Source organism: Sminthopsis crassicaudata, chromosome 5 (assembly GCF_048593235.1).
Source record: "Sminthopsis crassicaudata isolate SCR6 chromosome 5, ASM4859323v1, whole genome shotgun sequence".
In the NCBI taxonomy this organism is placed as follows: Eukaryota; Metazoa; Chordata; class Mammalia; order Dasyuromorphia; family Dasyuridae; genus Sminthopsis; species Sminthopsis crassicaudata.
This window is the reverse complement of record NC_133621.1, coordinates 239,970,142-239,994,683: the sequence shown is the minus strand read 5'-3', so window position 1 is coordinate 239,994,683 and position 24,542 is coordinate 239,970,142. Positions and strand designations below refer to the sequence as shown.

Sequence of the window (24,542 nt, the reverse complement as noted above, 5' to 3'; positions counted from 1 at the left end):
ATGTAAATTGTGTCCTCTTTAATCTTGGGGGGGAGGGAGGTTTTGATGTAAACTGTTTCCCCTTTAGGGGGAAGGGTGCTCCTGACTCTCAAAACCTTCAGGCTTCTGGGCATATCCTTCCCAGACAACTCACAAAATAAGTAATCTCATTCAATTTTTAATTGAATTGAATTAAAAATCAGTCTCTCAAATTCCTCTAGAGAGTGGCCTTGGCTTGGGACCAAAGATAAAGAAGCCCCAGACCTCAGAAGGTTAATAAAAGACAGCTCTGAACCCAGAATCTTTACTAAATGCCTTTCTGGACTTAGTCCACTGATGAAGATATTTTCTTCTCAGTGTAAACCCACCTTTGCTAAATTCCTAATCAGGGGCTTGTCTGCTAAGAAAGGTGTCTTCTTAGTGTACTGTTTGCTTAATGTAAATAAAACTTGTGCCCGTATTTATTGGTGTTTGGGAATTCTTTCACAAAATCTGACATCAAGGAGATCCCATTGATGTTAGGGGACCTCTTACCCTCAATTCTTACACCTCATCACTATGATTAGGTGGAATTTGTACCAATGAATGAAAGACGGTTCAACATTAGGAAACAACAATTAAACCAGGTTTTAAAATAGATATACAATGATTTAAGTAGCTTTTGAAAAGCTACAGAAAAGGTATATAATTCATCTGTACTATTGATACACAAAGACATCCACAACACATACACAGACAAACACACACACACACACACACACACACACACACACACACACACACAGTATAGGTACAGAAGAATGTCTCTTTTTGTGTTATTTCTAATACTCTTATTTTTAAACCTGAGATCCAAATTCTCTCCTTCCTTCCAGCCTGTCTTACACTCATTGAGAAGGTAAGCAATATATTAATTATACATGTGAATCAAATCTCATGGACAATTTATTTCCATATTAGCCATGTTGAAAAAAAAACAAGAAAGATAAAGTAGAAAAGCTATTAAAAATTGTACACAAAGTTCATAAGTTCTCTTTATAGAGATGAATAGCATTTTTAATCACAAGTCTTTCAGAACCATCTTGGATCATTCATTATGTTTATTACAGTAGTTAACTTTCACAATTGATTAACATTACTATCTTGCAGTTACCATTACAATGATATAGATCTGGCTCACTTCACATTTAGAAAACTATAGAAAACTTTGGTTTCTTCTTCTGAAAACTATATGTTCAACATCTTTTGACCATTTGTTAATTTAGGAATAGATCTTGTTTTTATAACTTTCATTTCAATTCCAATTTACTTGAGAAATGAGGCCCCATCAGGGAAACATGCTGTAAAGATTTTTGTTTTTTTTCCAGTTTCCTCCATTCCATCTAATTTTGACAGCATTGATTTTGTTTGTGCAAATTTCATGTATTCAAAATTATCTTCCTATGACCATTTCTGTCTCTTTTTTGGTCATAAACTCTCTTTCCTTTTGCAAATTTCTGACAAATAAAATTTTCCACACTCCTCTAATTTTCTTATAACATCCTTCTTATCTAAGTCATGTGCCCATTTTGATCTTATCCTGGTATATTGTGTAAGATGTTGGGCTACACGTAGTTTCTTACAAATTGCTTTCCAGTTTTCTCTGAAATTTTTGTCATAAAGTGAGTTTGGATCTTTGAGTTTATCAAACATTTAATTATAATAATAATTTACTGTTGTGTATTACTTACCTAATCTATTCCACTGACCTACTGTTCTATTTCTTAGCCAGTATCAGATTGTTTGATCATTACCATTTTGTAACAATTTAAAACTTGGCAGAGGTGAGGCCACCTTTGTCTCATTTTTTCCCATGATTCCCTTGATATTCTTGACTTTTTATTCTTCCAGATTAATTTTCTTATTTTTCTTTATATAATAATTCTTTTATTTAAAAGAAACTTTTCTTAATATGGTAAAAGTTATTTAACACCTTACATTATTATTATGTACAATGGGGAAACACTAGAAACATTCCCAATTAATACAGGAATAGGAGCATTTAAGTGGTGCAATAGATAGGACACTATATGTCAAGTTAGGAGGACCTAAGTTCAAATCTGGCATCTGGCTTCAGACACTTAACATTTACTGGCTGTGTGACCCTAGGCAAGTCATTTAACCCATTATATCACAAATAAATAAATACAGCATTAGATTAGTAAAGATGAAAAAAAATTAAAATGACAAATATTAGTGGGGCTATAGGAAATGAGCACACTAAGATACTGTTGGATCAGCCATTCTAAAAAGCAATTTGGAATATATCCTAAAGTTGTATATATACTTTGACCCAACTATACCACTAGTAAGCCTGTTTCAAAAATACATCAAAGAAAGAAAAAAGAAAATTCATTTGCTTGAAAATATTTATAGCAGTTCTTTTCATAGTAGTCAAAAACTGAAAACCAAGAGGATACTTAACTATTGAAGAATGATTGAGGTATATAAATATAATGGACTATCATTGTGCCATAACAAATTATGAAATGGACATTTTCAGAGGAAACTGGGAAGGCCTACATGAAATGATGCCAGGTGAAATAAGCAAAAACTAGGATAATTTATACGACAAAAATAATGTTTAAAAAAAAGTGTCTTTAGAATGCGGATCACTACAATGGTAAATCATGATGCCAGAAGACTGAAGATGAAGCACACTATCCACTTTCTGCCCAAAAGGTGATACATTTAAAATGCAGAATGAGGCATATATTTTGAAGTTTAGTCAACGGGGAAATGTGTTATGCTATACATATTTATTGTGAGGGTTTTCTTTGGTCAATTGACAGAAGCAATGGAAGGAGAGAAAATAAATGCTTATTAAAAAAAAAAAAAAAGAAAGAAATGCATTATCTTAGTTTTCTCCATGCACTGAAAATTATTGCATTCTACAATGAATCCCAAGTGAGATATTTTAATTTTGATAATTATGGTAGGAAAAAACTGTAAAAATGATAGCAGAATAATTTCTTTTAATCTAAATCACTACAAGGAATGGAAATCAATTCTCAAATAAATTTTGCCTTATGGTACCACTCATACTAGAAATAATCATCTAACTTGGCAAAGATACTAAAATGGCTTTTTTCCTTCTCCTGCTCATTTTACAGATGAGGAAACTGAAGCAAACCAGGTCATGTGACTTGCCCAGGGTTACACAACTACTAAGTGTCTGAAAGTCAAATTTGAACTTATGTCTTCCTGACTCTATGCCTGATGCTCTATTCATTGCATCACCTATCTGCTCTTTTATTTTAGAACCTGAACAAAAACCCTTAACTAAAAATCAAACACAATGCTACGAGAAACATCAGAATACTGAAATGAGCATAAAAACAAGGTTTAAATCCCAGCAGAGATACATACAAGCAGCTTGTCTATACTTGTCATTTAACCTCTCTAAGCTCCATATTTTTATCTATCAAAAGGGGAAAACAATATTTGCACTAATGACATCATAGGTTTGTTGCTATTAGGATTCTGCTATATAAATGTAAGCTATAACTATAACTGTTAAGGACCATGCCTAAGTGAAGGGGCAGGTCAATTCTTCAAGAGCCTCCACAGCTGTGAATCATAACATCTGAAGGAGTTGCAAGGCAACCTTTGCTGACACAGATGTTCCTTGTGAATGGGGAATGAAATAAATTGGAGGCAAGAGGGAAGAGGAGAGATCATACAACATAACTGCACTGCCTCTCAGTCTCCTTGTATTATCATTATCATCTTCTCACATGAAGAGATCCATTCTACAGGTCTGAGTTAGACCTTTAGCAGCCACTGACAGATGGTTCCTGTTAGGCGCCATAACTTAGACCTGTAGAATGGATTTCTTCATGTGAGATGATGATGATGATACCCCAACTAAAACCTGATTTCTTCTCACTTTCCTTCTCTGCAGATTACTGAAGGAACTCTGGGAGAATCCTATTCATGAATAGTTCTCCGGCACTGTTGCTTATACCCCACATTGGGCGCCATATACTGATTCAGGAGCCACCTGCCAGTGGGTGCTGGAGGTCTAACTCAGACCTGTAGAATGGATCTCTTCATGGGAGAGTATGATGATAATACAAGGAGATTGAGAGGCAGTTGCGTTCTCTGACTTCCCTACTGAGAGGCAATTGCATTATCTGACCTCTCCTCTTCCCTTCTGCCTCCAATTTATTTCATTACCCATCCACAAGGAACATCTTCATCAGCAAGGGCTGCCTTGCAGCTTCTTCAGATGTTATGATTCACAGCTGTGGAGGCTCTAGGAGAATTCCCCTTTCACCTAGGCATGGTTCTTAACATATAACAGTAAGATTTTTAAACATGTGTTTAACATGTACTTTACTGCATTTTTATTGTGCCTTCCTACTTCCTTTCCCTTCTCTTAATTATCTTGGTGTTTTTCCAGTTCAATTGAGATGCCTTCCATCTTTTCACACTCAAAACATACTTCTGTCAAAAATCTAGGAATTACCAAAGCTCTAGCTATAAAAGGAAAAGACAGGTTTGAACACTCTTATCCCTTTCTAACAAATGAAAAGTAGGCCCACAAAACTATTCCCATTCATAACGGTAAAGTCTAGTTATCATCATTTTTAGTCAGCCTCATTAAAAGGGCATAAGATCAAGATGAGAAAACCCAAGGAGAAAAATAATCCAGCTTCCATTACTTAATACCTTTCAGAAATTTTAATCTAGTACAACAGAATTGATCCCAGTGTTTAAACAAAGATAGGAATAAATATCGTGTGTTTTATAAGTCTTTTTGTTTTTACTATTCCAAAGTAGTTTTAATTTTGAGCATTCAATGCTAATAAAGTTCCAGACAATTCTGCTTTTGACTTGTCTTTTTAAGAAGAAGAAAACCTTCAAAACAACTTACCATTTACCTCTGTTATGAGGGAGGGAAAAAAGATCATATACTAGACATACTCCAAACACAGTGATTCCCGTCTCTTTAACCAACATTGCACAGGTCCCCAGAAACAAACTGAGCAGCAGAAAGAATGGAGAAGTTGTAGGAGAAAGACACTCCCCAATGTAAAGCAGATCCATGCTCCTGCAAATAAGTTTGAAAGTCAGTTCTCCGGAAAAGAAACATTACTAAGTACCCCTAACAAATATCTTTTTGATGATATCTACATCAGAATAAACATTCTTCAGCCTACAAAAAGTGAACTAACCCCAAGTGTTGATGAGCTACACCCATCTCTGTCACTAAAGGTCATCAAGTTCAACTCCCTCATTTTACAGATAAGAATATGTACAAAGAAGCAGAACTAGGATTCAAAAAGAGATTCTCTGATTCCAAATCCTCTGAAGTTGTAGTAGGTCATTTAAGCACAAATGATAGAAGGCTTTCTTATAGATGATGAGATGTACCAGATACTTCTGCTTGCAGATAACATTGGGCTAAAGCTTTAAGCCATGGAAAAATGCAGAGGTGAAGCTCCTTCCTGAGATCAATGGCCACTCAGGGAATCAAATTAGCAATTCACAAAATAAAAACTAAGATGAAAAATCTTACTGCCCAAAAATGTAATAGCAAATTACCTTATAACTTCAATTCATATTTTGAACAGACAAGGCAGATGGTAAATGGCTTAGAACTGAGCAAAAAGAATAGAGCAAATTGGCCTACATTTGGGAAATTACAAATTTCTTCAATGTTCCTATCTTTTTGAAACTAACATTAAAATAATAAGAATAACTTATACTTTTATGGCTCTTTAACGTTTATAATGTGTTTTAATATGTTGTATCATTTGATCTTCATAATAACTCTATGAGGTATGCACTATTATGCAAATTTTATTTATTTATTTTTTTACCAGATAGCAATTTAAGGCTCAAAAGAGCTAGATGGAGCATTGGCCCTGAAGTGGTAAGTTCAAATCAGGCTCAGATACTTAATACTTCCTAACTGTGTGACTCTTAACCCCAACTGCCTCTCAAAAAACAAAAACAAAAACAAAAACAAAAACAAAAACAAAAACAAAAACAAAAACAAAAACAACAAAAAAAAACTTAAATGACTTGGCCAGCATCTTACAACTAGCTAAATGTGTTATTTGAACCCAGGTTTTTCTAACTTTAAATCCACTGATTCATGTACTATATTCTGTTGGTGATGCTATATGACTATGAATAATAAGCATAACAAATGCCAAAGATACAAGTTTATATTAAATTCAAACGTATCATCTGTGTTAATTTATAAAGGGTAGTTTTTGAATCATGCTAATTTCAGCCTAAGTGACTATGTGAAAACTTGAAAGAGAACCAGTATCTGTATACACAGGACTGAAATACTGCTACAAAGTACTAATGAAAACTCTTCTGTTGTCTTCAGAGCCATAAACTGATTACTCAGGGGCTGCAGAGCCAGAACTGAGTCAATTTGCAAGAGATGATCATTCCTTCATCAGGTTTTTCCTCCTTAATTTTTTCTTTAAGTTGCCTCTCTAAGAGCTGATTAAAGAGGAAATGATGGAGCAAAAGTAGTCAGAGGCACAGAACCTCAAAAATATACTGGAGTTTTCAAGCTCTCCCACACAATTAAATGTTAGAGAGACCATTTGGTCCCTAAAAATATATTGGGGTTTCAGGCCGGTTGTTGCAAGGTGACTCAAAAAAATTTGTAGGCTTAAACCTTCTCCAGATCAAGAAGCAAAGATATCATTATGCCATTGACTGGCAGCTTAAGTTTCAAAGGGGAGTCTTAGCCATTAACAAGGGGAAAATCTTTGGCCCTAAATTCCCTAACTGAAAAGGGAAAAGTACCTTATGAATTTGTAGCCATAAGGTAGATAGTTCCCCATGAATCTGCTATGCCCTAAAATGGGATAAATTCCCTAAAGAAGTTAGCAGGAATTATGCCATTGATTGGTAGGATAAACCTAAAATGAATTAAGGTCTAATAGGACTTAGCAAGAAAGCAAGGTTCAGGTAAGTGCTTTTATAGGAGAAAAATAACCTCAGGGGGACCGATATCATAACTTGCCTGCTGATTAGATAAAGTTTGAAGGGATCTAGCAACATCAATAGACAAATAAATGGCAAGATGAAAATGAGATTTTTTTTCAGAATGGATAAAAATTTAAGGTTATTATACCACTCTCTACTTCACAACAACAAAGAAATCCTACCCATCCATCCCAAATTCCTTTCTTTCCTCTTACTGAAAATATTCAAAATACAAAAGATTAAAAAAAATTTTTCAAATTGAGAATCTGTTTCATATCCATCCTAATTTCTCTTGTTTTGAGCTAACTTGCAAAGAATGATTAAAAGACCGAGAAGATAAAATAAGTGAAAACTGACATAGAAAATGTTAACTACAGCAAAGAGCAATGAAGAGGTGAAGAGGTGAAAGAACTATATACATAGGACTAGTATTTTGTTTGAGGATGTTCTGGAGGAATTGGACTTCTAAATTTTTATTCTTGGTCAAAACACAGTAAAGCTATGAAAAAAGTTTAATTTCCCAAAATTATGGAAAAGATTCATTTTTAACTTCACTGCTCACTTGAAAGAAAAGATATAGTTTTAAATGGTAGGACATTAGGATAAAGAGAAAAACTTATCTCTGTTCTTTCTAGTACTCAAAAAGTACTTCTGGTGGCATGTTTTTTTCTTTCAGGAAAATAGCCTGCTCTGTAAGGTCAATTGATTCAAGTTAACTACAAACACTGAAGGGTTCTCAAAAGGGGAGAAAATGGATCAAAATGAAGAACAAATAAAATGATACTCACCTATTATAGGAGAGAAAGGCCAATAGAAATAGCAAACAAGCTAATACATCTGCTCTGCCCACGATGCCAGTCACCTACAGAAAGAGGCAGACGTGAATGATGAAAAAGAGGGGGGACTGAATGGATGGAGAAATACAGCTTTAAATTCCCAATAATATAAAATTCCTCTTGCTATCATATTTCAAATAATGAATTTCACTAAACAGCATAGTTTCTTTCTCTCCACTCTGGACCCATGTGGCCCTGCTGCAGTCAGGACCTGAGGGAAGGAAAAGAAAGAAACTACCATCTTCACTCTCTCTTCACAATCCTCTCCAGTTTAATTGAATTTCTTTGGAATTTTGAAATGACTAATTGCCAACTTGTCTAACAAGTATTACCGATGGACTTTCCTAAAGCTCCAACTTTGGTCAGAGTTGGAGCCTACAGGAAAGTCTCTTTCTGTTTTGTTTTGTTTTTCCCTAGCAAATTCTAGCTCACAGAACAAACATGACAAAGACATTCTGTATAAAGAAAAACAGACAAAAATCACATGGAAGAGACTATGTCTTCCTCTCTTTCCCACATACAACAAAAATACCCAAGTGTACTTTTTTTTTTCCTTTTGGCTCTGAAGATTTGAATTGGACTGCCCTCTCTCAGAGCATCCAATCTCACCCCTGGTCTCCAGCAAATGCATAGCAGATTCCCCTCTCCCCAGGGTGGCTTGGCAAACCAGGGTCAGAAAGAGTTGCTTACCTTCATAGCCAACCACAGAACACCCCTATCCTGTGCCATTAACAGAACCCTTTAATCTGGCCCTAACCCCTTAATCTGGATCACCCTAGGCTTGATGATTCCAGAGCCTACAAGGATAGTCCAAGGGCACATTAATAGATAGTGTTTCTAGGATCACACATGCATAAACTACCTGGCTCTCTCTCACCTAGGTTTCGTCTTCGAAGACTTTGTGTGCCTTCTTTTTGTACTGAGTGTCTCATATCTCTAGGCCCATTCTTCACAGAGAGGGAGGCTGAAAGTCTGATCTCAAAATCAGTTGGAGAATCTAACCTGGCAGCTATCTTGAATCAGGATCCCAGCCATCTCTCTGGGAAGTCAGATCCCAGGCAGAGCATCCATAAACTACGTGGGACAGGTTGGGTACAAGACCCCATTCCCAATCCAATTAACTAATCAGAGACATCATGAGGTACAAAGAGAAAGCATTTATTTAATCCCTGCAGGGAGAGGCCCAGACACAATTGGGAGCCATCCCAATTCCCCAGCCCCACAATGTGCACTTGAAATCTCACCAGCTTCTGGTTTGTCCAGGATTTAAAAGCAAAAGACTTGAGCCTTTCTCATTGGATAGACTAAAAGGAGGTAATCATCCTTGACCAATCATCACCAATGCTGGCTGCCTCGCACAGGTCAAGTCATTTCCTGAAACTTCCTGTATCTCCAAGTTCAAAGTTCATTCCTCCAGAGAGCAAATGACCTCCCCAAGGTCCTAGTTCTGGAAACAGGGATCATGTGACAATACTGAGAAATACTTCATCCAATCAGTCCCATTCAATGTCATAGTGGATAAGGACCTGAACTTGGGAATCGGGAAGACTACCTTATACTAATGAAATCTCAGGGCCAATCTTTGATCCCATTGGGCTAAATCTGTATTTAAAAACTCTTCAAAAACCACATTCTTAACTATGAGTCTTCTAAGAGATAAGAAAAGATGAAAATTTAACTTTCATTCTATGCTTACTAAAGCACTGGCCAATTTAGACAATCTTAATGTCAAACTTAGTGTCAAACTGTATAATGGAATCTTGGCTACATCGGTTTGAAGTTGTTCTCCTGAAGTACTTCCATATACTACTTGCTATCACATAATGAAAGCATAAGATGGCCCCATAAGAGAATAATTTAATGTAAATCTAAAAGAACAGCATGCTCTCTGGAAGAATGGCATACTAAGTACAGGGGTACATGTGCTATTAAAATTCAGTCAAATCAGAGGACTATGAAACCATTGGCTTTGTCCAATAGGCCTTAAGGACCTGTGTCTGTTGAAAGCAGCACAGCTTGGCTCCTTTAGCATTCTTATAAGATGCATAACTCTTTTAAGACCTTTTAATCTTTAAAGGAAAAGCCAGATAGGATCAGTCACAATGAACTCTGGAACAGTCTATTGAAATTGAAGTAATGTGCATCTCAATACAAATGGACATGTATAGCAAGAGTTATCAAAAAGATTCTCAAACTGAAACTAAAACAAGGCTTTAGAGGTACCCTGAAATACAGCTTTATATAATGTGCATAATGATATTTAATGTGCATAGTGCTGGAAAAAACAAACTGTTTGAGGGATATTGTTCTGACCAGTAGGAAACTTCTTTATGAGCAAAAGTTATGAACTTAGAGTAGGGATGTTAGGGTGAGTGTTTAACAATTCAGTGGAGAAAAATGTACTCTCAAAACATTTTAAAATTTAATCTGCATTATTCATATTCTATCAATAACTTTCATAAGTCTAAATCATCAACAAAACAATAAATCAAGCCCTGATTTGTAAGGTTTCCAAGATTTCTTCATTGTAAATGTTCACAGTGAAAATTTAACAATCTGTTCTCCCCAGTATGAACTGACTCCAGTTTGTTCTTGGTTGGGAGTGAATAAGCCAAGTTGTCAACAGTAATAACTCTGTTCAAATTCTGTTCTGATCAAAGATTAAATGTGGAAAGTAGATAAGTACTATTAGGATATAAGGTTTTACAGTATCATTTAGAAGTGAAAAATCATAGCAATAATCCAATCACTAGATTCTAGTGCAAGCCCCTAACTGTACTAGTATAAAGAAATGTGCCCAGAAATATGGAGTAATAGATGGTGCAGTAGATAAAACTGGGCCTGGAGTAAGAAAGATTCATCTTCCTGGTTCAAATCTACCTTTGTGAGCTGGAGAAGGAAATGGAAAAACACTCCAGTATCTTTGCCAAAACAATTTTTTTTAAAAGTCAGAATTGAACATAACTGAACACAAATATTAAGTAATCTGCCTGAGCATGAGACAGATAACTCATGTAACCTGATACTAAATCCAATGCTCTTTCCTCTAGATTACTCAGTTTCTTCAACACTTCAAATATAGTATTACAATAAAACTGAGGGTCAGAGAAGTGGGTTTCAATAAATTATGGAGACAAGACTCAAACTCAATTCTGATTTCAAATTCAAATTGATTTCAGTGATATCACACTGCTCTGATTAGCATATCAATATACATGCAGTCTTAATTAAACCTTATCACCAACCAACAACATGTATCAGATACCAGTTATGTACCTAGCACTATGTTGAGTATTGTCAGTTTTTTTTAAGCATAAAACATGTTTTATTATTATTATTATGGATAAGGAAGTATGTGAAATAGAGAAAAAAATAAATGAACTTGTCAGGAGTATAAATAATAATATTAAAGACTAAGATATTAAATGCCATGGTCAGCTTCCATGCTTCCACATTACTTACCTGAAAAAGAAGTGGAAAGAAAAACTACATTTGTTGGTAGATTCTTAAATTTAAAGCTGGAAGGGATCTTAGAAACTGAAGTCTCTTGCCTCTAATTTTGCAGATGAAGAAACTAAGAATTAAGAATTCTCAGAATTAAGAATTTAAGTAATTTGAGTAGAGTTACAGAACTAGGAAAAGTGTGAGGGGAGATTTGAACCCAGGTCCTTTTCACTCCAATTCTAATTTGCTCACTATCTCCCACATCAGGCAACCTCTTAGTTCTGAAAATGTCAGTTTGAATCCTGACTCTGATAGATTTATATATATACAAATACATACATACATACATATATATATATATATATGTATATATATATATATATATATATATATATATATATATATAATGAATTTGAAAAAAGTAAATTAAATCAAGCATCTTAGTTATGCATCTATTACCTTTAAAAGGGTTGTATTGCTTACCAGTGGTAATTAAGGAGACCTGGCCATTATGGTCTGTCTCTTATTATTTATGAGGCATAAAGATAATCAATCTCTTTTTTATGTCTTAGTATAACCTCATTAATGAGCATCTCTGCACATAATATGATATAAGCAGAATAAAATAGAAAGAAGGAAATGTGCTCTTAACAGTATGAAAGCCTACTTTGAATTTCAGCTTTTCATCTTAATAGCTTTGGGACCCTGAGTAAGTTATTCAACTATATAACTCAATTCTCTCATTTGTAAATCAGAAACAATAGTAACTGAATTACATATTTCATAAGTAATTATAAACAAAATACCTTGTAAACCTTAAAATATTATATGTAAATCATCAGATATTAATATTTCAATATTATTATTAATGATAACAAATCTAAAAATGATTAACTATGAAACTTGACTTGGGAAGGTATTTTTCTCAAAACTGTATACTCTTCCACAGTATAACCTTAAAATTAAAAGAAAAAAATTTAAACTAGTTCATGAAAACCCAGTAAGTACTTTCCATGAAGATAGTTATTGCTATGAGATGACTAAAACAGAAAGTCAGGAATGACAGATATTGATATCTCAAGACAGTTTTATAACTAGTACAATACTGCTCTTAAAACAAATTATATTACTAGCCCTGAAGTCAGGAGAACTTGAGTTCAAATTTAGCCTCAAAAACTTAATACTTCTTAACTGTGTAACCCTAAGCAAGTCACTTAACCCCAGTTGCCTCAAAGGGGAAAAAATTACATTACTTTAGAATTAATCTCTAATTAAGATCTAAGAACATAATTTGTAGGTCACATAATCTGTGAGTCTGGTAAATAAATGCAATTTTAAATTGATTGCCCTGCTCAAAAATGTGTAAAGATCAACTTAATAGGCCACTCAAATAGTATACATGGTAAATATAAAGGAAGAAAGAGAAAAATCTAAATTGAAAATTTAGAACTGGAACAATGACTGAGCACAGCAAGCATTTCTAATGTAGCTGTCTTCTACACAGACTACAAATTCATGTTTTCTTCAAATATGCTACTTTATTCCTATTTCTAATGACTAGGTGCCTTAATTGGAAAAGCAATTAGCAATGGAAGTACTAAAATGGTTTTGGGCCTACACAAAATTGTCAAATAAATGTTATATTTTGTAAAGAAAATAGCTTCATGCATCACAGTTTTTTTTTAAGTTCAAGCAATTCTGTACTAGAGGAAGAAATAAGCATCTAGCTTTAATTTTTTCTGCCCATTATTTAAATGTTGATATTACTTACCGCCTCTGTGTGAATGGGATGCACAGCAAAAATCAATGCAGTAACAAAACCAAGTTGATGGTCCTTGAAGACAACTTTATCACATGTGTACATCAGCACCAAAGTCACCAAGCAGTGTAAAATTATATTTACTGCATGGAAATAAAATGGGTTCATGCCAGCCAAATATACATTTAGCCTGGAAAATAAAACATATACATACTCATACATGTTGAAACTATATTAGAAACAAACACAGTATAGAATCCCTACCACTAAACAATACTAGAAAAACTTTCAAAGGAGACTGTCACTGAAGACTAAACAGGATTAAATTAATTAGGGTAAAAATAACATCTGGGCTTAACATTTGGTTAGTCTGGACTATTTCCCCCCTGTATTTCAATTGTGATATGAGTGGAAAACAGTATTATTACTTGTAACACTGGAGCAATTATTGGTATAGCATAAATGGAGTAGGTGAATAGGTGCTGAGCCATTTCCCCACATGTATATTTCTCAAAAATGTAATTCTTTGTTTCTGTGATTCTCCTGCGCTGCCCTACTTTTGAGGTGCAAATTCAGAGAGAAAAGCCAAAAAATACAGTGAGTGAAATACTGTCTGGAATCAGAAAAATCTGAAAGTAAATCCAGCTTCAGACGCTTACTATATGACCCTAAGCAAGTCACTTAAGTTTGATTTGCCTCAATTTCCTCCACTGTAAAATTGGGTTGATGATAATATCTACCTCACAGGGTTGTTGTGAGGATCAAATAGGACAATATTTATTTTTAAACGATTTTGCATATAGTAAGCACTATATAAATGCTTACTCCTTATATACACATTTAGGACAGATATCAAAACTGTTTTGTGTTCCCACGAGGCCACTAGTAATCAACTTTACAGATTATGCTTATGAAAACAAATTTAGTTACTATCTCATAATGAAGTTTTCAAGATAACACAGTATCTTAAAACCAAAATAGCAAAATGACCAAAGTATAGGCAAATAAGGAGGAAGCTGGCTTTTTATTAAATGGCTAACAAATTTCTAGTGATTTGGGAAATTGTCAGAAATATTATGATTATAAATTAAAAAAAAAAAAACAGGGCTTGAGAGAAAGCTGTCAATACTGAATATAAATCCATATTTCTACAAATAATGTCTTATAATGAACTTATGATAACTTTGAAAAGTTCTTTGGGTACTTTGATTTAAAATTCTAATGCTGCTAGTTTAACATAAACTCTGGCAATTCCTATCAAGAAAAAAACATTTTGAGTGGCAGATTTTGTATTCCACGTCTAAGGACAGAACAAGCCCATACTAGAATTCCCCTCATACCACTGGAACCATCTTTTCACTTGCTATGTTTTCAGCATGGATCTAAGCAACAATCCAACTCATATTTAAAATTCACATATATTTCCTATTTTGCGAGTACTGAATCATAATGAATGAAAATCAGTATATTCTCCACTGTTGTTTGGCCCTCATTCTTGAAGAGGACCATGACATCAGGGAAGTGATACTGGAGCAAGTGAACTGGATTAAAGTAAAGGGGGATCTACAGCCACCTGGATCCAGTGGCAAGATACAGATCAGAACAATTGAAAATAGTTCTGGATGCAACGAGAGACCTTGGCCTTTTTTTAATCTAAGGTCTTTAACACATCTCAGTTTGACTGAAGCAACATCCTCTCCACTCTAGAAAATAAACTATAATACCCTTTCCTAAAGATCAGATTTTTAAATTGGGGAAAAAATTATGAAACCCAGACTACATATTATAAAGGCAGTGAAAACAATGGGGACAAGAGCAATATATTTAGTAGGTAAGAATTAGGATATATCTTCTGTGCATTTTTATTGGCTTCTTCACTGACACCAATATCAATTGGCCTTTACCACAATAAGCTCTTTTTGAAAGGAGATCCAAATATCATATGCAGATATTTTGTCTTGAAAAATAAAAGCACATAAAGATATAATTGTAATGTAAACTCATTTTGTAGAATATAATAATCTGAATCTTTGGAAATCACTTTCCTCATAATACTGCTTTGAAGAAGGTAGTACAAATTGATTTTATAATATACATGATGAGATACAGGTAAAGACGGAAGATAGAGTGGTATCTACATTTATAGATTACATATGCTTTTTATAAATTCCCAATCACTTTTAGATGTAAAGGAGCAAATGTTCATGGAAGAGAACAGAAAGGTCAGAATAAAACACAGACAAGCAGCACAGCTTTGGAAATAATTGTCAAATTTATTACATACCTTATTTTTTAAAGCTACATCCAAATAATAATTAGAATTTTGTATATGTTCATTTTTCCTGTTCTACTATTTATATGAAATTTTTCTGTGAATGTGTTTTTGAAGTTCAAATTTTAAAAAAAATTTAAGTCCCCTAAAATCCAACACCCATTCCTATTAAAAACAGTAGAGAGCACAGGAATAATTGGAGTTTTCCTTAAAATGATCGGTTGCACCTATTTAAAACCATCAGCAAACATCATATGTAATGGGGATAAATTAATAAGATCAAGGGTAAAACAAAGTTGCCCACTATCACCATTACTATTCAATACTATATAAAAAACATTAATTTTACCAAAAAGATAAGAAAAAGAGATTGAAGATATTAGAGTAGGTAATAAGGAAACAAAATTATCACTCTGCAAATAATAGGATGATATAATTAGAGAATCCTAAAGAATCAACTAAAAAATTACTAAAAACAACATCTTTAGCAAGGTTGCAGTATTTAAATAAATTCACATAAATCATCAGCATTTCTAAATGTTACCAATAAAATCCAGCAACAAGAGATAGAAAGAGAAATTCTATTTAAAAATAACTGTAGATAATATAAAATATTTGGGAGTCTACCTGCCAAGACAATGTCAGGAATTATATGAACACAATTACAAAACACTTTTCACACAAATTAAGTCATAACTAAACAATTGGAAGAATATCAAATGTACATGCCAAGCTAACATAATAAAAATGACAATACCACTTAAATTAATCTACTTATTCAGTGCCATAGCAATCAAAGTGTCAAGAAATTATAAAGCTAGAAAAAATAATAAGAAAATTCATCAGGAAGAACAAAAGATAAAGAATTTCAAGGGAATTAATGAAAAAATGCAAATGAAGGGGGCCTAACTTTATCAGACCTACAACTATATTATAAAGCAGTGATTATCAAAACCATTTGTTACTGGCTAAGCAATAGAGTAGTGAATCAGTAGAATTAGGTTCACAAGACACAATAGTCAATGATTATAGTAAACTAGTGTTTGATAAACCCCAAAACTCCAGCTTCTAGGATAAGAACTCATCCTAGGAAATTTGGAAAATAGCAGGACAGAAACTAGGCATTGACCAACACCTAACATTCTGTACCAAGACAAGGTTGAAATGGGTTCATGATTTAAACATAAAGGATGATACTATAAACAAATTAGGAGAACAGAGCATAGTCTGTCTTTCAGATTTGTGGAGAAGGAAGGAATTTATGGCCAAAGAAGAACTAGAAAACATTATGAAATGCAAAATGAGTAACTTTGATTATATTAAATTAAAAATATTTTGTACAAACAAAACTAATGTAACCAAAGATTAGAAGGAAAGCAGAAAACTAGAGAGGGGAGGAAATTTTACACTATTTCTGATAAAGACCCCATTTCTAAAATATACTGATTCGAGTTTATAAGAATACAAGATATTCTCCAATTGATAAATGGCCAAACAATATGAATAGACAATTTTCAAGTGGAGAAATTAAAGCCAATTTTTTTTTAATGCTCAAAATCCCTATTGAATAGAGAAACACTTTTTACTAAGACAGCTGTGAGATGCCACTTTACATTTTTCAGATTGACTAAAATGACAAGAAAAAGATAATGATAAATGTTAGAGGGGATGTGGAAAAACTGAAACATATTATTAGTGGAGTTGTCTGATCCAATCATTCTGGAGAGCAATTTGTAACTCTACCCAAAGGCCTATCCAATTGTGCATAACCTTTGATCCAGCAGACCTTTGGGTCTGTATTCCAAAGAGATTATAAAAAAGGAAAATGTGCAAAAATGTAGTGCACATTATTTTCTTATAGTCCAACTCTTACAGCCAAACATTAGCTTTCACTGTGAAGATCTTTGTCAGCAAGTGTCTCTGTTTTTTAGTATACTCTACAAATTTAGCATAGTTTTCCTTCTAAGAACAAGCATATTTTAAGTTCATAGTTACCATCATCATCTGCAGTGATCTTTGAGTCTGAGAATATAAAATCTGATACTGCTTCCTCACCTTTTTGTAGTGGTGAGGAAATGGAAATTGAGTGGATGCTCATGAGTTGGAGAATGGTTGAATAAGTTATGGTATATTACAAGAAATGATGAGCAGGCTGATTTCAGAAAGGTCTGAAGAGACTTACATGAACTGATTCTAAGTGAATGAGTAGAACCAAGAAAATATTGTAGATAACAACAGAACGATTATGTGAGGATCAACTGTGATAGACTTAAGTCTATTCAATATGAAGGTGTATCAGGTCAGTTCCAATAGACTTGTGACAAAGAGTCATCTGTATCCAGAGAGAGGACTATGAGGACTGAATGTGGATCATAACATGGTATTTTCATCTTTTTGTTGCTTTTTGCTTACTTATTTTTTTTCTTTCTCATTTTTTCCCTTTTTGATTTGATTTTTCCTGTGCAGCATGATAAATGTTTCTTCTAAATATGTTTAGAAGAATTACACATGGTTAACCTATGATGGATTACTTGCTGTCTAGGGAGGAGGTAAGGTGGGGAGGGGGAAGAAAAATTTGAAACACAAGGTTTTGCAAGGGTAAATGTTGAAAATTATCTTTACATGTATTTTGAAAAATAAAAGGCTATTTTTTTAATATTAAAAAATTAAATTTTCAACCCTTATGTGACTTTTAAATGAGGAACAAACATGTATCTCCAAAGCTGAAGGAGCAGTAAAAGACCGAGTGACCATGTAGAGTAGCAAATTTAGCCCTCCAATATTACTAAGAATTATTCAGATAGTGTTGCTTCAATGAGAAAGAGGATGCCTTCCTATCAACCTTCAAGTATCAAATTTCTTTTGGGAGATCCTAAAGTCTTTCAGGTTGCAATATATGTATGGAGAACTACATATGATGAAAAAAACAATTCAAAAGTGTCAGTTTTGTAGTACTTACCTTTTCTTATAGTCCAACTCTTATAGCCAAACATTACTACTAGAAAAATCATAGCTTTCACTATGAAGATGTTTGTCAGCAAGATGCCTCTGTTTTTTAGTATGCTCTACAAATTTGCCATAGTTTTCCTTCTAAGGACAAGCATTTTTTAAATTTCATAGCTACCATCATCATCTGCAGTGATCTTTGAGTCTAAGAATATAAAATCTGACATTGCTTCCATTTCTTCTCCCTCCATTTTTCAGAAAGTGGTAAGAGTAGTTACCAGAATCTTAGCATTATTTTTTTGTTTGTTTGTTTTTAATGTTAGGCTTCAAGCCAGCTTTTATTATTTTCTCTTTCACTCTCATCAAGGGCCTTAATTACTCTTCACTTTCTGCCACAAGACAAGTATCATCAACATATCTCCCAGCTTTTGATTCATCCAGCCTAGCATTATATTTAATGTACTCTGCATATAAGTTAAATTAGCAAAGAATAATATATTTATTTTCTAATCTTAAGCCAATTAGTTGTTCCATGCTCAGTTCTAACTGTGGCTTCTTGGCTTATTTACCGCTTCCTCAGAAGTTAAGTAAGATGATCTGGTACTCTCCTCTCTTTGAGAACTTGCCACATTTTGTTGTGAACCACACAGTCAAAAGCTTTAATTTAATTAATAAAGCAGAAGTAGATATTTATATGGAATTCCCTTGTTTTCTCCACAATCCAGCAAATATTTGCAGTTTGGTCTCTAATTTCTCTGACTCTTTGAAAATCTGCCTGCTCTATTGGTAATTCTCAGTTCAACTATTTTTGAATCTTGTTGAATATTAAGCCTAATCTTGCTGGTGTGTGAAATTAGCACAATTGTTTGGTAATGTGAACATTCTTTGGTATTGCCCTTTTTAGAATTGGGATGAAAACTGACCTTTTCCACTTCAGAAGCCAATGTCGAGTTTTTCTAATTTGCTGATATACTGAATGTAACACTTTAATCACATCATCTTTTAGGATTTTAAATAGCTCAGCTAGAATTCCATCACTTCCACTAGCCTTATTTTTAGTGGTACTTTAGTAACCACACCATTGGGGATGTTAAGATCATTCTTGTATAGTTCTTCCTACTCCCTTCTATTTCTATTAAGTCCCTATGAATTTTTACTTTTATAATGTCTATTTTTTAGCGTTAAATGTTCCCTGATTAGCTCTAATTTTCTTGCAGAGATCTCTTGTCTTTCCCATTCTATAGTTCTATTTCTTTGTATTGTTCATTTAATAAAACTTTCTTCTCTCTGCTTGCTACTCTCTAATTCTTCATTCAGTTGGATATCTTTCCCTTTCTCCTTTCCCTTTCCTTTTTCTATTTTCCTCAGCTATTTGCAAAGTTTCATCAAATAACCATTTTCTTTTTTTTTCTTCTTTTTCTTTGAAATGTTTTTTGATACTACTTTCTGTGCAATATTAAAGCCTCTGTTCATAGTTCTTGTAGCACTATCTACTAGAGCTAATCCCTGAAATCAATTCACTACCACCACTTCATATTTATAAGAGATGTTATTTAGATCATACCTTTATAGTCTGATGATTTTCCTTGTTTTCTTCTATTTAAATCTGAATTTTGCAGGAAGCAGCTTATGATCTAAGCAACAGTCAGCTTTAGGTCTTGTTTTAACTTGACTGTGTTTTTCCAACCTTTGGCTGGAAAATACATAATCAAATCTAATTTTGATATTAACTATATGGTGACAACTACGTGTAGAGTCACCTTTTGAGTTGCTGAAAAAGGGTGTTTGCTACAACCAGTGAGTTATCTTGACAAGACTCTTAGTTTTTGCCCTGATTCAAAGCCAAATTTGCCAATCTAAGTGAATGAAAAAATACTTATTAAGTGCTTCATTTGGTCAAATACTGTACTAATAGAAAAAGCAGCTTTCAAGGAGCTCACATTCTAGTTGGAAAAAAAAAAAACATTTAGGAGGGTTTGTCTACCAATAGGAGAGAAAGAACTAGAGATCATAAGGTTTCAATAGCAGAACAGATGGTAAGACTCAGGGGTCCTTAGAGTGCATCAAGATGTCTGTTCCACAGAATAGGAGCATTACAGGGAACTGATTAGTTCCCCCAACATGTTCAAGTAGGAATAGGTTTAGAGCTGGAGTGCAGTAGAGGTTCTGGATTACGTTTATATGGGAATGGCTCTCCAGTTGGTACTCTTAAAAGTTCCCTGGTTGAAAATAAGGTGAAAATGGGTTCGTGATCTAGGCATAAAAAAGGGGATTATAAATAAATTAGAAGAACACAGGATAGTTTACTTCTCAGACCTGTGGAGGAGAAAGGAATTTATGACCAAAGAAGAACTAGAGATCATTATTGATTACAACATAGAAAATTTTGATCATATCATGTTAAAAAGTTTTTGTACAGACAAAATTAATGCAGACAAGATTAGAAGGGAAGCAATAAACTGGGAAAACATTAATACAGTCAAAGGTTCTAATAAAGGCCTCATTTCCAAAATATGTAGAGAATTTACTCTAATTTATAAAAAATCAAACCATTCTCCAATAGATAAATGGTCAAAGGATATGAACAGACAATATTCAAATGAAGAAATTGAAACTATTTCTAGTCATATGAAAAGGTGTTCCAAATCAGAGAAATGCAAATTAAGACAACTCTGAGATACCACTGCACACCTCTCATATTGGCTAAGATGTCAGGAAAAAATAATACCTTCTTTCTAAATCTCATTTTTCTTCAATACAATATATTGTATTTAACATATACTTTAACATACTTAATATGTATTGGAATTCCTGCCATCTAGGAGTCAGGGTGGGGGGGAAGAAGGGGAAAAGTTGGAACAGAAGGTTCTGCAAGGGTCAATATTGAAAAATTACCCATGCATATGTTTTGTAAATAAAAAACTATAATAAAACAAAAGTTCTCTATTTGAGCACAATAACAAAGATTAACAATTTTTCTAAAGTTTATAATCTTAGAAGGTTATCTTGAAACAGTGAGACATTAAAGAGATTGCTTGAGATAAAAAAAACAAACAGAATGTGTTAGAGACTCAACTTGAAATAAATCATTCTATCCACTATGCTGCGTCTTCCATTTTCAAATCCACACCTACACCTTCCCAAGAAAATAATCCAAAGAATAAGTAAACTTAATCCAAATACTTTAATAGTCCAACTTCCAGTGGTATCTTATTACCTCTATGATCACAGACAATTCCATTGGGCATTTAAAGCCATTCACAACCTAGCTCAAATCTACCTATATAATTTTATTATATATTATTTGTCTTCATCATCTCTATAATCTAGCAAGACTGGTCCTTTTTGTAATTGAGTCTTTAACCTGACTCAATGTCTTTGTGCCTGAAATACACTTCCTCTTACTTTCCATCTCTTAGAATCTTTAACTTCTCTCAAACCTCAGCTCAAGTAGCAATTCCTACATGTAATGTTCTTTTTCATTCTCTGGGAGCAGGTTTCTTGGGGAGCTTCTGGAGGCATCCTTAGTTTCAGTTCAATTCATTAATCCCAAAATGCAGCCAGGAGTTAAAGTCTAGATCCTTCATTTTCTCATTCAAGTCTTGTCTCCTTCTTTGAGCCCAGTTAGCTTTCCTAGAGGCCTATCTCTCTCTTTGGTTCCCCGAGAGCTCTTGTCCAAATGTCTCCAGCCAGCAAAAAGGTTGAAGGGGGAAATGAATCTTCACTCTGAATCTCCTCCCAGAGAGTGGGATTGTGGGTTTCCCAGAAGTCAATACTAGGTGTGAATCTCCCAAAGTTCCCTGAAGTTCTCCAGGGAAGTCCTCTCCTTGACTGAATCCTGACTCTGAATCTCCTTCCAGTGGATTTGTCCTTTTATATGCTTCTCTAAAGGGATAAAGTCTAATGTGTGAACCAATGAGTGAACTCCTTTAAAGGTATGAACTCCCTTAAAGGTGTGAACTAAGTACATAAGTACCTTGTTTCAAGTTCTGGCCCATAACATCTCCTTGTAGGATCAGATCAATCATACCGAATTAGATAATTATTGTCTCTATTCATTCTAGTGACTTAGCACCTTGTAAAAATCCAAACACCTACATAAGATTGTTTCTTGACAATCCCAGTGGCTCTGACAAGAAATTATTTTGTATTCATTTTTATTATATTTTACATGTACTTATCCATATAAATGTTATCTTCTGTTATAGAACAGAAGCTCCTTGGAGCAAAGATTGTTTTACTTTTGTCTTTGCATCCCCAAGATTCAGCACAGTGCTCTACATCTAAAAACATGCTAACCAATTAACTGCAGACAATAACTCAGAGAGAAACATGAGGTCAATAAATGAATAAAAACTCTTTGACAGGCCACAACACTATGAATAAGTTATTATATTTGTTCTGCTACTATCAGTCTATGAAAGAAAAGAAAAACATTTCTTACTATTTTAATGACCTAGAAAAAATAACAACAAAATTCATATGGAAGAACAAAAGGAATTAAAGGGGAAAAAAATCAGATGAAGGTGGTCTAGCTGTACCTGATCTAAAGCTATATTATAAAGCAGCAGTCACCAAAACCGTTTGGTATTGGCTAAGAAATACACTAGTTGATCAGTGGAACAGGTTAGGTTCACAGGACAAAATAGTGTACAAGTATAGCAATCTAGTGTTGGACAAACACAAAGATACTAACTTTTGGGATAAGAATTCATTATTTGAAAAAAACTGTTGGGAAAACTGGAAATTAGTATGGCAGAAATTAGATACGGACCCACTTAACACCATATACCAAGATAAGATCAAAATGGGTCCATGATTTAGGCATAAAGAATGAGATCATAACTAGATTAGAGGAACATAGGATAGTTTACCTCTCAGCCTTGTGAAGGAGGAAGGAATTTATGACCAAAGGAGAACTAGAGATCATTATTGATCACAAAATAGAGGATTTTGATTACATCAAATTAAAAAGCTTTTGTACAAAGAAAACTAATGCAAATAAGATTAGAAGGGAAGTAACAAATTGGGAAAATATTTTTACAGTTAAAGGTTCTGATAAAGGCCTCATTTCCAAAATATATAGAGAACTGACTCTAATTTACAAGAAATCAAACCATTCTCCAATTGATAAATGGTCAAAGAATATGAACAGACAATTTTCAGAGGATGAAATTGAAACTATATCCACTCATATGAAAGAATGTTCCAAATCACTACTGATCAGAGAAATGCAAATTAAGACAACTCTGAGATACCACTACACTCCTGTCAGATTGGCTAAGATGACAGGAAAAAATAATGATGAATGTTGGAGGGGATGTGGGAAAACTGGAACACTGATACATTGTTGGTGGAGTTGTGAAAGAATCCGGCCATTCTGGAGAGCAATTTGGAACTATGCCCAAAAAGTTATCAAACTGTGCATACCCTTTGATCCAGCAGTGCTACTACTGTGTTTATATCCCAAAGAAATACTAAAGAAGGGACCTGTATGTGCCAAAATGTTTGTGGCAGTTCTTTTTGTAGTGGCTAGAAACTGGAAAATGAATGGACATCCATCAATTGGAGAATGGTTGGGTAAATTATGATATATGAATGTTATGGAATATTATTGCTCTGTAAGAAATGACCAGCAGGAGGAATACAGAGAGGCTTGGAGAGATTTACATGAACTGATGCTGAGTGAAATGAGCAGAACCAGGAGATCACTATACACTTCAACAATGATACTGTATGAAGATATATTCTGATTGAAGTGGATATCTTCAACATAAAGAAGATCTAATTCACTTCCAGTTGATCAATGATGGACAGAAACAGATACACCCAGAGAAGGAACACTGGGAATTGAATGTAAACTGTTTGCACTATTGTCTTTCTACCCAGGTTATTTATACATTCAGAATCAAATTCTTACCGTGCAACAAGAAATTTGGTTTTGCACACATATATTGTATCTAGGTTATATTGTAACACATTTAATATGTATGAGATTGCCTATCATCTAGGGGAGAAAGTAGAGGGAGGCAGGGAAAATTTTGGAAAAATGAATACAAGGGATAATGTTGTAAAAAAAAAATTACTCATACCTATGTACTGTCAAAAAAATTATAATTATAAAATTAAAAAAAAAAGAAAAACACTTCTTGATCCAAAAAGAAATTCTATGACTCCCCAAATATTATGGGAAAATAGCAATAAATCTTGCAATGAATTTCTAGATAATGAATTATAATACCCACCAACCCCCTAATAAAACTCTTTTGTTACATATAATAGATTCAAGATGAAAGAGACCATATAT

At 33.8% G+C, this 24,542-nt stretch overlaps 1 protein-coding gene across 6 annotated transcripts in view; it reads right to left on the bottom strand.

Moving 5' to 3' along the window:
* TMTC1 (transmembrane O-mannosyltransferase targeting cadherins 1) overlaps nucleotides 1-24,542 on the bottom strand; it is a 318,149-nt gene that overhangs the window by 262,562 nt on the left and 31,045 nt on the right. For 5 of the 6 annotated variants that reach the window (XM_074270648.1, XM_074270645.1, XM_074270646.1 and 2 more), the window contains exons 2-4: nucleotides 13,030-13,207; nucleotides 7,767-7,840; nucleotides 4,895-5,071 (exon numbers count right to left, since the gene is read on the bottom strand). In XM_074270648.1, the coding sequence (XP_074126749.1) occupies nucleotides 4,895-5,071; nucleotides 7,767-7,840; nucleotides 13,030-13,207 (429 nt within the window). The remainder of the gene's footprint in view (nucleotides 1-4,894; nucleotides 5,072-7,766; nucleotides 7,841-13,029; nucleotides 13,208-24,542) is intronic. The other variant, XM_074270644.1, reaches the window with a different exon arrangement.